Source organism: Euphorbia lathyris, chromosome 8 (assembly GCF_963576675.1).
Source record: "Euphorbia lathyris chromosome 8, ddEupLath1.1, whole genome shotgun sequence".
NCBI lineage: Eukaryota > Viridiplantae > Streptophyta > Magnoliopsida > Malpighiales > Euphorbiaceae > Euphorbia > Euphorbia lathyris.
Window position 1 is genome coordinate 31,461,474 of NC_088917.1, and position 14,535 is coordinate 31,476,008.

At 30.9% G+C, this 14,535-nt stretch overlaps 1 protein-coding gene across 1 annotated transcript; it reads right to left on the reverse strand.

Moving 5' to 3' along the window:
• Positions 1-1,671: 1,671 nt before the first annotated feature.
• On the reverse strand, positions 1,672-2,758 carry LOC136202058 (FCS-Like Zinc finger 14-like). Its single transcript, XM_065992508.1, has 2 exons — positions 2,123-2,758; positions 1,672-2,033 (listed from the first exon to the last, which is right to left on the reverse strand). Exons 1-2 carry the CDS (start codon positions 2,662-2,664, stop codon positions 1,889-1,891), a joined length of 687 nt encoding a protein of 228 aa, XP_065848580.1. The 5' UTR covers positions 2,665-2,758; the 3' UTR covers positions 1,672-1,888.
• Between the last annotated feature and the right edge of the window lie 11,777 nt (positions 2,759-14,535).

Below are 14,535 nucleotides of genomic sequence, written 5' to 3' on the forward strand. Positions count from 1 at the left end.
AAATAATTTTAACTATTAGTTTGTATGTTGATGATCTTATTATCACTGTAAATGATAATGTGATGGCTTCTGAGTTTAAAAACTCTATGAAAAATGAATTTGAGATGAGTGATCCTGGCAAGATGAGATATTTCCTTGGGCTGGAAGTTTTACAGAAATCAAGTGGTGTGTTCATTAGCCAGAAGAAATATGCTTTCGAGGTGTTGAAACGTTTTGGAATGGAGAAAAGCAATTCAGTTCTCAATCCGATTGTTCCGGGTTGTAAACCCAGCAAGGATGAATGGGGTATAAAGGTAGACAAGATATGTTTCAAGCAAATGGCTGGTAGTTTTATATACCTAACAACCACTCGACCTGATATAATGTTTGTTATGAGTCTTATTAAAAGGTAGATGGAGAATCCTACTGAACTTCATGTATTGGCAGCAAAGAGAGTGTTACTCTATGTGAAGGGGACACTTGATTTTGGCATCTTCTACAAGAAGGGGGGAAATAATGACTTTATTGCCTACACGGACAACGATTATGCAGGAAACTTAAAGGGTCGTAAAAGCACATCAGGTTATGTTTTCATCTTAAGTTCAGCAGCTGTGTCTTGGCTATCAAAGAAGCAAGTTGTCAGTTTATCCACGACGGAGGCTGAATTCATTATTGCATCTATATGTGTTTGTCATGCAATATGGATGAGAAGAGTGTTAGACAAACTTGATCTGTATCAACGAAAAACAACTATTGTTTATTGTGATAGCAGTTCGACAATTAAGTTGTCTAAAAATCCCGTCATGCATGGTCTTTGCAAGCATATAGACGTGTGTCTTCATTTTCTTCGAGAGCTTATAAAAGCAGGTACTGTTAAATTGAAATATTGCAGCTCACAAGATCAAGTAGCCGATGTAATGACCAAGCGAATGAAGCAAGATGTCTTGATGAAGATGAGAACATCGTTAGGAGTGTGCTCTAAATCTGTTATAAATTAATGCTTTATGATATTCAGTTGCTTGGTCAATAAATTCCATAGTTTTAAGTGATATTTGTTGTTTTAAATATATTTAGTTGTTCCATGTGTTCATGATTCTTTGTTTCATGAGATTCCTTATTTCACCTCACAATGGAATAAGTTCTTGTAAAAACTATTTATTTAGCTGTTGTTTTATTATTCCGTATTTTCAATAACAATATCAATAATTCTTCTCTATTTATCTGTTTTTTAATTGTCAGTTCTCACCAAATTTTAGATTAGTCAACATAAAAATTTACGAATAAAGTAAGAAATTTGACTAAGATTTTAGAACTCAACTTCATTGCTTCTTACATTTTTAAAAATTGTAATCACCCATAATTTCTTTTCGTTTTTTTAGTAACCAAACACTAGAAAATATTTTATTTCCAACATAAAAACAAGTTCCTCACTCAATGTTTTGAAAACACAATATTTTCTAATAAACAAACGGTTATTGTGTTAAAATAAATAATCCAGAAATATAATATACCAAAATCATATGATTTTTTCCATCTTTATTTTCCCATTTAATTTATGCAAAATTGTGGTGCTCAATGCTCATATTATTTATCAATTTTCATATATTAACCCTACAACAATTAATTAAGCAGAGCACCACCACCATTAAATTAAACTTAAAGCAATAAAAATTGCAATAATTAAGAGAAGAATTAAAAGCATATCCAAATTGCAACTTCAAGTTGATTATAGTTTTCTCTTCAACATAAAGCTGTATACTTACTGATAATATATTATATATCCGAACAAAAATTGTTTCTTTTTTAATTACTTCTCCTGGAAAAAAGCTGATTCTTATGTATACATATAATATTTATATATATGTATATACTTGTTTGATATTCGCCGGCAGATATGGTTTTTTAAGGTCTAAATTGCAAGAATTCCGGTTGAAAATATAGGACTCGTCGACACTTCTCCAGATCTTGAAACCTCCGATCTACACTGTTCTTTGCGTTCATCATTCATTATCTGCCTCGATCTACATTCATTACTACAAAATGCTTTCTCTCCTCTGTAAATCAAATCAAACAATCCAAAATTTAGAATCATAATCATGTAATTAGTAACAAATTAATTAATTAATCAATAAAAAAAACTAACCTGTACATGTATATATCTTTCCCGTGGAGCTTTTTTAAACACAGGTGACACGAACTGAGGAAATCGGAAGTCGGATACAAAGAAGCAGCGGGGGGTCTCGCCGGCGCTAGCGCCGGCGAGACCTGCTGAGTACGTTGACTAATTCCACGGTCGTAATAAACCTTAGTGAAGGAGTTTTCCGGTCCATGGTTAGTGACATAAGTATAATCCTCCTCAAAGCTATCGGAATCCGTTTCCTTGGCTCCGAGGACCGGAATTGGATCCGATTTGTTGTTCATGTAATTTGATGAAGTAGTGGAAATTGAAAAATTGGGGATAAAATTGGATGATTTTTCAAGCGCAGCCACGATTCCTAATCCGACACCTCCGATATCGTAAGTCTTTAATCCTCTCGGCGATTGAATTCTGTAATCCAATGGACTTCTGGGACTAGTCATGGTAACATCCAAGAAGCCGGTACGGTGGTTTGCTCCTACTCCTCCTCCGGAAACTAATAGCTCCGATAATCTTCCGATCATGGGATGTGTTCGCTTGCTAATCATGGCTGGGTATAAAAATGGAGAAGTTGGGAGATGTTTAATGTAATGGTAATACTAAACCTCTTGAGAAATGATAAAAGTCCTAAGGTTTTTAATATGGAGTGGGTGCACTTAGCCCATTGTTTTTTTTTTATTTTTTTTTTATATTTTTATAAGATTTGGAGTTTTGTGATTATTGGTTGCCCAAAAAGACCAACACTGATGAATTATTATTTTTAATAAAATAATAGTAGTAATAATAAAAAAAAAGATTCGGAATTGTAAAAAAAAAACTAAAAATGTCACCTTTCATAAAATGTCTCAATCAAATGATTGAGACGTGTGATGTGGAGGGGGGGCCACCAGTAAAATAGTACAAAAAAAGATTCCAGAGGAGAGGGTAGAGCCGTTGAAAGGAGGGGTACGTGGCAAGATCTTGAGTGAGCAATTATTAGAAAAGACCAGCAGGGAAGGGAAGGGAGTTGGGGTTTAACTTTAGCCCACTGAATTAGAGGTCCATGCTTTTTGGCATTCTGAAAACGGCTTTCTATTTTGCCGGTTTTCTGCCTCTAATTTACACTATACTCCAATATTTATCTATTTTTTCATAAAAATTACTAACATGTTTATAAGGTGATCAAATGAATCCAAATTGAGGAATCTTTGAATGTATTTGGGCTGGAGAGAGCTTCTACTGGAAGTTCCGGTGTTAAAGTAGTAGAAATTCTAGAGAGGTAAAGTAGAAAAAATGATCTAGAGTTTTTGAATCAAATATCTTAAAGAAATGATATTTCCAACGTTTATATCCAAAGCAATTTTAATGTTATGAGTAAAATTATTGAGCAATTTTACTCATAACATTAGTAACTAAAAACAGTTTTATCTCTAACATTGACAAGTTAGTTCATTTAAAAAATAATTTGTCAAACTGGTTTCTCGGTCATGAATATTATCATCTCGCTTCACATTTGTGTCATTTTATCACTCATTAATAACAGATAAGAAGCATATGATTAAACATGGAAAAAAATTTAAAAATATATTATAAATTGTACGGGTTTGACAACAAAAATTTCAAATATTTTATCGAATTTAAAAATATTAATCTCCAAGTCTATTATCAAATCACAAAAAACATGGAAACTTTTTTTTTTTTAGAATCAACTGACGTGCAACTGGTGTATAATAAGAAACAAAATATATGTGTTTTATAATTATTTCTATAATCGACCAAACTTATCAAAATTAGGGACAAAATTACTCGTCTGTCGATGTTAAGGTTAAAATTATATCTATGTTAATGATAAAAGAAAAATCCTGTCTGTAAACACTAGAGATGTTTTTGCAACTTATCACATACATTTACTTATCATGACTTGGAACTTTGTATGTGCTGAAAAAGTTATTTGTAAACTCGGGTTTAAAAAATATAATAGAAGGAATGAGTTTTGAATAACAAGTAATATGTTTATATATTGTACTTCACTATAGCTTTTAAAAGGTATATTAAAAGATGAAAACAAATAGATAATAAATAAGAAATTGATTTTTAAAGTAAACACATAATGGTTTTTTATGGAGGAAGTTTTGCATCTATCCCACACGTTGCTAGTTTGAGAGTTCTTAAGGTTTATAAGTAAATGCTAGTTTGAGAGTTTTAACAATTAACAAATCAAAAGGCTTTAAAAAAAAAAAAAAATTAACCATAAGGTTCTCTCACGTGTATAAGAGGCAAATCAAATTCCAATGGACTTTGGGCACACATGCATGTCGTGGACAACACAAATGCGGGTCATAATGGATCCTCTCGGACCAGTCGTTTGTCAAAAAAATTTCCCCCTCCAACAGTCTTTTTTTTCTTTTGCCTCCTTATTTTCAATCGTTCTTCCTTATTCTAACTGTATAGAGTTTTATTGTCCATAGTGTATGAGTGAGATCTATTTCTCACACAAAGACCTCATATTTGGCTTATTGTATTGCCCTTTTGATCCGGCTTCTTTCACCATCCGTCTCCTCTTGTCTAGTTGACTAGATGCGTTACATCAAATTTTTATCAAAGATTTTCCACTTTATATTTCTTATTATCTTCAGAATGATTCTGTTACGTTTAATATATGGTGTCTTTTTATATAAAAAACCATTTACACAAAATTATAAGTCTTATGCCTTTGCGTAAAGGATTTTACGAATAATTATTATATATAACAACTATATACTACCATTCTTTTGACCTTACTTTGGTTGTCCTTTTGATTTTTTTTTAATAACATTAATCAGTTTAAATGTATTTGGTAGCAGAATAAACCTTTGGATATCTGTTTGTCAAATTTTAAATTACATAGTTTATGTCTAAAAATAACCTAAAATACAAGGTTTATTTTTATAGTTTTTATCTCTATTTTTTTTTATCGCCGCATCACATATATAAAAAAACTATTTTCAAACAATACAAAAAATGTTTAACACATGAAGTAAATAACATTTTATTAACCAAATTTATATATATATTCATAAGGCTTAATATGATAAAAGAAAAAATTAGAGATTTAATTTGTTCAAATGAAAAATGAGAGATTTCATCCACCACATAATGAAATAGAATGATTAAATTTTTTTATAGAATGCTTTATACTTTTTTTATTATTATTATAAAAACCAAGATTCTAATTTTTTTTTAAAGAGAGATTCTATTTATTATTTAACCGTTTCATAACCAAACTTGTGTTTTAGTTAGTAGATTTATTTTAATGGTATTAATAACTTGTGTCGGAATTGTATCCGCTATCAATTATTCTTTTATTATATATTTTTTTAGATTTAATAAGAGCGGAAACGATTTGTTTTATATATAGATCAATAGATCTATGTGGTTACAACAAAAAAATGACTTTGATCCGAATGTTCGAAATGGTCTGAATGGTGAAAATCGGATTACAGTTACTCTTCCATGAATTTAGATTTCCAAAAAATATATGTTTTATTATTTTTTTATATTTTTTATGGATTTGTAATCATTTCGTCCATTTATAAATTTTGTAAGATTTTATTACTTATGATATTTTTATTATATTTATATTTTTTTCATCTAATAAAAATATAAATATTTACATAAAAAAATAATAAATTTTAAACACAAAATAATTATTACACTACAAAAAAGAAATTTATAGCGGCATCAGTTGGATAGATGTCATGCATATTAATACATGTTAACTTCTCATTTCGCAAAATTTCTATGTTTATAGGCTAAATGATCTATAATTTTTTTTACCATCTTGATCATAAATATCATTAGTGTCACATTAACACACACTATAGTGTTGAAATTATTCTCTAAAGTCTTGTGACAAAAAATAAATAAATAGAAATTATAAGTTTTTTTTTTTTATTAAATGTCTCATAGTTTGTACTTTCTTTCTTTTATTAAAGTTAAAGAATCTACACTTACGCCAAGATGTTAATGGAAATAGTGAAAGATCTTTACTTTTTTAAGGCTTAAACTCAAACTATTCATTTCTTTCTCTTTTTTTAAAAAGATATTTTACAATAAAATCTTTTTAATTAGAAAAATAACAGATGCTTACCCTTTATTTTTTTTATAAAATTTATTTTTTTAATGCGAAAAAATATTGTGAAAAGGAGTGATATGCCTTTAAATTTTTTTTTTTTTTAATGAAAGAGTGAAAAAATGCCAAATAAAGGAGCATAATAATTAAGCATTACAAAGATATATAATATGCTAATACATATAAATATATGTGCTTCAATAATTTAGGGGTATTAAAGGAATTTAGGGTATTATATTATTCCAAAACAACAATGAAATCACACTCAAAACTATGTTCCCTATTAAATTAAGGGACCCACAGTTTATAAAAAAATAAAACGATGGGACCCACGTTTCATTAAAGAAAATGGAATGGGACCTACACATTGCCTTTGGAGGATTAGGTTTCTGGGTTTTGTAAACTAATAATCACAAGAAAAATAAAATAAGGGTTTGGGTCCTACGGACACAAGGCGACCTGTTATTGGCTTAAATAAAACATCGGGTCGACCCACTTCAAACCCGTTGTTTGAGGTGTCAAGATGTTGACCCACTTTCCAATATCTTTCAATTTTTTTAAGAAATTTAAAATTATGTAAAATTTATTTTTAGAAATACTACGTTTCCGATAACTCCAGTCATCTAATTGTTGAATCAAGTTTAGTTTACTGCTTTTTACTGTTTGTTGTTGTTAAAAAAAATAGAGATCTTAGAGGTGGAAATAAAATAAGCAAACACCCTTATAACTTTTGAGTTTTAACAAAATTGATGTTTCTTCCCTTCATCCATAATTTTTTTTATATAATAATGCTAATATTTCATTAAGTAGTAAAATTGCAAGTACAAGATAAGACCAGTAAGGCATAAAATCTTACATACGTATAGACGAAGTCTAATATATAGTTCACTAGGGCAAGAAAATGATTACTAAAAGCAAAAATGACTATCAAAAGCACATCGAACATAAACAATAGTTGAAATATATATTTATCATAGCTCCAAATTCGCCGTAAAGCAACTGTAGACTAATTTTCAATATTTGAACCTTTCTGAACCTTTGGATCTAAGTCATTTCTTTTGCAGCCATGTAGATCCAGTGCTCTACGGATAAGATCTACCGTTTCTGCACTTGCTAAAATAGAAGAGGTTACAAAAACAAAGGTTTTTATCAACAGACACAGTTCGAATGGATCTAGAGATCTGATAAGATATATAAGATCCAACTAACAAAACGACACAAATAAAATAAAAACAACTACGAAAACGAAAAACAAAAACGGTGAGAGGAGAAAGAATGAAGACAAGCTTCCTTCCTCATCCTCAACTACACAAAGCAAAAGGGAAGGGAGCTAAAGGAGGATGGTTTGTGATGGAGTAAAAAGAATAAAAGGAAAGAAGGAAAGAGGTGAGGAGGAGGAGGGGAGCGGTGATGTATGAAAGGAGATCTAGAATCCTAGAGAGAAGGTCTGCCTTGCCTTCGTCTATGCATGAAATCTAGATTATCCATAAATTTATATTATATTAATTTACTAATTAATTTATATATATATATTTAATTAAATTTTATATAATTTTATTTATTATATTTTTTTAGAATGATTTATTGTAGGGTTAATTACAAATAACTATCTTGTGATTTGGTCGATTTGCAGACCGGTACCTATGATATTCTTTTTTGCAAATGCAACTTTTTGATTTCGAAATTTTATACGTTCTTTTACTTTACCAAATTTGGCCGATAACGATTTCAAAATGAAAATTTTCAAAAACTAAAGTTGTTTAGTATCATATTTACTATGGAACCATATTTTTAATTTTTCAAAATCACCATTTTTTGAAGTTTTCTCTTTCTAAATATTATCTTTTTCTCTCATAAAAAAACAATACCTAAATGACCTCAACCTAAAAAGTTGAAGAATGAAAGTTGATTAAAATATCATTTAACTCTTGAAAATTTTCATTTCAAGGTCGTTATCGACCAAATTATGACAAAGTGAACTCAAGTGCAAAATTTTGCAAACCACAGAATTGCGTTTGCAAAAAAAAAAAAAAATCAGAAGTATTGGTCTGTAAATCGACTAAACCATCAGGTAGTTATTTGTAACTAACCTTTTATTATATTAATAATGGAATGAAAAGTAATATGAGTAATAAAATTATTTTATTATTTAGTATATTTTAATTAAAAATAAACAATCAACTTTATAATAATTTAATAATAAATAATCAAGGATGTCATAGGGAATAAAGTGGAAATTTTTGGGATTCATGATTTCGTAAAGAGGCATTGAGGCGAATCCGAATAAGATCCAAACTCTCGTTAATATGGAGCCTCCAAAAAAGATAAATGATGTTCAGAAGCTGAATGGGAAGATCAATGCCTTGAGGTGTGTTATCTCATGTTCAGCTAAAAAATGCATGCCATTTTATGAAAGTCTCAAGGGCGTAAAAAATATCAACTGGACGGCAGAATGCCAGATGTCCTTTGACCACTTAAAGCTCTTCCTCGTATCACCTCCAAATATACCTCTATAGGGAGAAACTCTATACTTGTATATTAGTGTATCAAAAGAGTGGGTAGGCACTATGCTAGTTCGGGAGGAAAGAAAGAGCAATTTTCGGTGTACTATGTTAGTAGGGTTTTTCAGGATGCTAAAGTCATGTACTCGAAGCTGGAAAAGTTAGCGTACGGAGTAATAATAACTGCTCAGAAGCTTCAACATTATTTTCAAAGTCACTCAATTGTGGTGTGAACAGACATGCCTCTAAGAAAAAGTGTTGCAAAGACCTGAAACTTTAGGAAGAATTGTAGAGTGGGCTCTAAAATTAACAAAATTTGATATTCGGTATGAGCCTAGAAAGGCTTTCAAAGGGCAGGCGCTATCAAATTTTTTGGTGGAAATTCCAAAAGAGGATGCCAAGCCCCCAAAAATTTCTAAGATATGGAAAATATTCGTGGATGGTAGCTCTAATAAAAACGGAGCAAGAATTGGAGTCTTTGTCCGGGGCCCTCACGGGTTAAAGCTCGGTTATGTGGCCACTTTGGATTTCACTACATCTAACAATGTTGCAGAGTACCAAACTTTATTGCAAGGTATTCGGATCCTCAACATAATCAATCCAGATAAAGCTATTATAAAAAGTGATTCCAAGCTTATGGTTTGCCAATTGACGAAAAACTATATGGCTAGGGAGGACAAAATGAACAGATCAAAATTCTCAAAAAAGCGGGTCGATATTCAATCATGGATGGCATCCTATACCTAAATTTTTTTTATTGGTAATGGTTACGATGCATTAGATTTGAAGAAAGCAAATATATTCTCTGGGAAATTCATGATGGTGTATGTGATGCACAGGAAGGAAAATACCCTTTAGCTAAAAAAGCGCAGCTACAGGGATTTTACTGCCCCAAAATGGCTAAGGATGCATATGAGTTGGTGCAAAAGTGTTCGGGTTGCCAACATTTTTCACCAATTTTCAAATCTCCAACAGCAGCCATGAGAGTATTTCAACTGGCTTGGTCTTTCGCAGCGTGGGATATTGACATTGTTGGACCCTTTCCAACGGCCAAAAGCTAAAAGAAGTTTTTGATTGTAGCTGTAGATTATTTTTCAAAATGGGTGGAAGTTGAGGCAGTAGTAGCAATTACTTCATGCTAGATAATCACTTTCATGGACAAAATGATTTTATGCAGGTTCAGGGTTCCTTACGCAATCATCACCTATAGCGGTAAGTAATTTAATTACAAGGCCTTCCGGTCATATTGTGAAAACTTGCATATTAAGTTTCATTTCACTTCGGTCGCCCATCCACAAACAAATGGGATGACAGAAGTAGCAAACAGAACAATTATGCATGGTTTAAAGAAGGGGCTTAAAGGCTCTTGGGTAGACCATCTGCAACATGTTTTGTGGGCGTACAGAACTACACCAATAGTAGCCACAGGAGAAACACCATTTTCTCTCACGTACTGAGATGAAGCTTTTGTTTCGGTAGAAATTGGGGCACCTAGTCCCAGAGCAACATACTATTTAGAAGATGGCAATGAAGAAGGCATGTACCGAAAGCTAGATTTTTTGGAGGAGAATAGGGAGCATGCCTTGATAAAAATGGTTGTGTACAAACAAAAAAATTAAGGCAACTCATGATAAAAGAGTTTGATTTGGATAATTTTTTCAAGGAGACCTCGTTTTGTGAAATGTCGAAGCCTCTCAACCTAAGGAAGATAAGGGCAAATTAGGTCGCAACTAGACATAGCCATTTTCAAGTTGCTGAATGTGTTAGTACACACGCTTATTAACTTCGAAAACTATCCGGTAGAGAAATTCTTCGAACTTGGAATGTAGTATCATTGTGGAAGTTTTATTAATAGTCATCGTTGTAATCCTACTATTCAATAGTATATGTATAAAAAATTGTAAAGCATGTCATTCGGCAATCTAAAGTAATACAATCATAATTCTTGCATTCAAAATCTTACCTAGAATCCTTTTTTATTATACTAAAGATTAATCATATGCATGTTAAAAGGATTCTAATCCCAATCATTAAGTTGAGACATTCTAAGAAAATAGATACCGAAAACTTATCTAACGTTTATGCAAAACCAAAGACATTGTAAAACGTAAAACATATAATAAAATTGATCTTGAGTAATTGAGTTTCTGCTTGAGATTGATTCGGAAGAAAATTCAGTCATTTGCTATTGTTTGTCAACGTTCCGCTCAATAGCAATTGGTTTGATAAACCTTCTTAATTCTAATACGGTTATTGATAAATTGGCTATGATAAAGTTGCCTAACAGCTAGTGGTGGAGCCATGAATTTATATTTGGAGGGGGGGGGGGGGGGGGGGGGGAGGGGGGGACTAATTTTAATTGTGCGGTTAGGGATGATTTTTCAAAGGCCAGGATGTAAGGGATGGGTAAAAAAAATTTAGCCTCCAGCACGTTAAAACATCATCATTTTTGGTATGTTGGCTAAAACATTAAAAGTGCATAACATGAAAATAGTAGATATATTTAATTTTCTACAAGTATAGTATTATTGTAATTATTCAAAAAAATTCATATGTTGCAGTTATTTTGTTCTTAATTGTGTTATTGTTTTATTTTTATAGTTTTATCTTTCAGATCCATTTCTGCCGTTATTCATGTTCTACACCTTTAATTTATTAAAAATAACAGATTTATATTTATAATATATTAAACAATTACTAGCTTATTAATTAAAATAATAAAAGAAAGTAAGAGTTACGGGAAGATGAAAAAACACAAAGCAAAGGAAATAAAAAAGTCACAAATAAACTTCTATATAAAGCATGATAGATAGTATTCCACCATTATATTCATTGGTCATGATAGATAGTATTATATTGCTGAAGGTAATTATTCAAAAAATCTCATATGTTGTAGTTATTTTGTTCTTAATTGTGTGGTTGTTTTATTTTTATAGTTTTATCTTTCAAATCGATTTCTGCCGTTACCCATGTTCTATATCTCTCGCTACCGTATTCATGTTTTCTTTTTTATTTATTTTTTTTCAAACTGGTATCTCCAATTGAAGAAATCCGATAGAAGTGGAAGATGCATGGACAACTAAAATTGGAAAACATAAAAGTGCCAAAAATTACAAGAAATTCTTACGTTTCTCAAGGTAATTATTCGATTTTTTTCATATGTGGTAGTTATTTTTGTTCTCAATTGTGTTGTTGTTTTATTTTTATTAAACAATAGTGGTTATAGTTTCATCTTTCAGATCCATTTCTGCCGTTACCCAGGTTCTATACCTCTCACTACCTTATCAATGTTTTCTTTTTTATTTGTCTTTTTTTTCAATCTGTTATCTTCAATTGAAGAAATCCGATAGAAATAGAAGATGCATGGACAACTAAAATCGGGAAACACAAAAGTGTCAAAATTACAAGAAATTCTTTCATTTCAAAGATGAAATTCCATTTCTGTCGTTATCCAGGTTCCATACCCCTCGCTACCTTATCCATGTTTTCTTTTTTATTTGTGTTTTTAACAGATGAAAATGAAACATGATCATAGAATAAGTTATTGGAAAATATTAATTAAAAAATATTATTATTTGAATCTCTTCAAATTCTCAAATGTTGAGCATAATGATTCTAATTAAAAGAATTAATTTCACATATTAATTATAAAACGGTTTTTTACCGAGTGGATTTAATACTTCATTAAAAAATAATAAAATTTTTAATTATTAGGCAAAAATATTTCCACTCTCCTCTTTATATGCTTATATATTGTCCTACCAAAAAAAATATGCTTATATATTGACATTCTCTCTTATTTTCGAAAAAAAAACGAGAGGAAGATAGTTCTCTCCTAATTATCTTTTTTGTCCCTTCATTTTTGTTTTCTATTCTTTTTGTTTGTTTTTCTTGCTTACGAAATTCAAGAATATATAATTATTAGAAAATATTAATAAAGTCAAATAAGTGATATCTACGAGCGTAATTGATAATTTATACAGTGAAAGAATGAAGAATAAATTGATTGAATGTCTTAATGAGATATTACGAGATGAAAATATGAGAAATCATCATCTTAAACTGATTCAATTGGATATATTAGGTGATGTAGATTGAAATCGACTGAAGGTTTTAATCGTAAACCAACAAAGAATACAAACTTCTCTAGCTAAACTAGAAGGTTGAGTAAACCCAGGGATTGATAATCCAAGCTCCAATGGAGGCTTTTGGTTTTAATTCATTCAAAAGTTTAGGAACATTACAAAGAGGAGGGTTTAAATACTCTCCAAAATAACAAGGATAAAGACCAAAAACCCATGAATAGGGTTTTGGGCAAAGTATGTGCCTAAGGGTAGGATGGGAAAAGAAAGACTCCATGGTAGTTTAGTAAATAAAGGTTGGTGGCAAAACAGTAAATAAACACCAACAGTATTGGTCCCTTCTTGGTAAGAACTTGGAGGAGAAGTATTCTCTCAACCCCGCGTGGGTCTTGGTACGCTCCGCGTAACGCGGCTCCTGATCCGGAAGAATCTTCGCGGAGGGCTTTACGCACGGCGTTCCTGGAGTCACGCCCCGCGTATTGGAGCTTCTGCTTCTGGTGACCAGGGTTGGTGAACTTCACGCGGAGCGTCTTCGGGACTACGCCCCGCGTGCTGGCCCTCCTGGGTTGGTTTCTCCTCCGACGCCGAATCCACGCCCCGCGCCCCTAGGCGGACGCCTCGTGTTCCTGAGCTTCTGGGCACATCTTCGAGAATTGGTTCCTTCGCGCCCCGCGCCTTGGCGAGTACGCCCCGCGTGCTGGGATGGTTCTCCCGGTTTTCACCATTCTCGTCTCTTGGCTCCGGGCTCGGGCCTAGTGAAAGGATGCCCTCATCATTAGGTTATTGTAGCAGAATGAATAATTGAATTCGAATACTTGGTAATCATGACATTCCATCAAGCAAGATGATTATCATATGTAACATATTGAATTGATAAAGTTTCTTCATGTGCAACATTAGAAAAGTATTGATTGTAATAATTTATAGCATAATAGATTGATGTTACTTCCATTTTAACATAGATTGTAATTCTTTTGTATCGTAGATATAATATTTAATTTTAATTGTAGTTTAATTCAATTTTTGTTTAACATATATTGTATTTCTTTTGTATCGTAAATATCATATTTAATTTTAATTGTAGTTTAATTCAATTTTTGATTTTTCATTATATTCTAATATATATTTTAATTAATCTTCTATTTTATTATTATTGTTTCACAGAATTCTAAAATATGAAAATGTATTAAAATTATTAAAAAGTACAAATCACTGAATTTTATAAAAATAAATAAATCATTCACCTTTAATTAAAATTTTATAAAAAAACTAATCAATTATTTTTAAAATTAATTTAATTAAATTTGAATTATCAATAAAAATATATATATTAATTTTAAATATATATAATATACAAATTATTCATAACATGATATAAAATTACTTAAAAGTAAATATATCAATTTTTTTTATTTATCTAAATTATATAAAAGTTTCATATCCCTTGCATCGTATGAGTTTTCAGCTAGTTTCTATAATTATTGGAAAATAAAGTAAAAACAAATAAAAAACTTTATAAAATAAGACGAGGTTGGTAGGAATTGAACAAAAGACTTTTTGTATTAATTATGCACCTTAAACAATTTCATCTACTTTAAATTATTGAAAAAATATTACATAAAATGTATATAAACTAACGATAGGGGCTACAAGGGCGGAACTATCGATCATCAAAACTTTATCTCTATGTAAAATATGAAAAAAAAAATCAATTAATCACCAAATATTTCTAAAATTAGATAAAAT

Bases quoted from the DNA above. Each gene is read 5' to 3' on its own strand.
- LOC136202058 (XM_065992508.1), bottom strand. From the start codon at position 2,664: ATGATTAGCAAGCGAACACATCCCATGATCGGAAGATTATCGGAGCTA. The intron at 2,034-2,122 runs GTTAGTTTTTTT...TTTGATTTACAG, and splicing joins AAAGATATATACATGTACAG to AGGAGAGAAAGCATTTTGTA.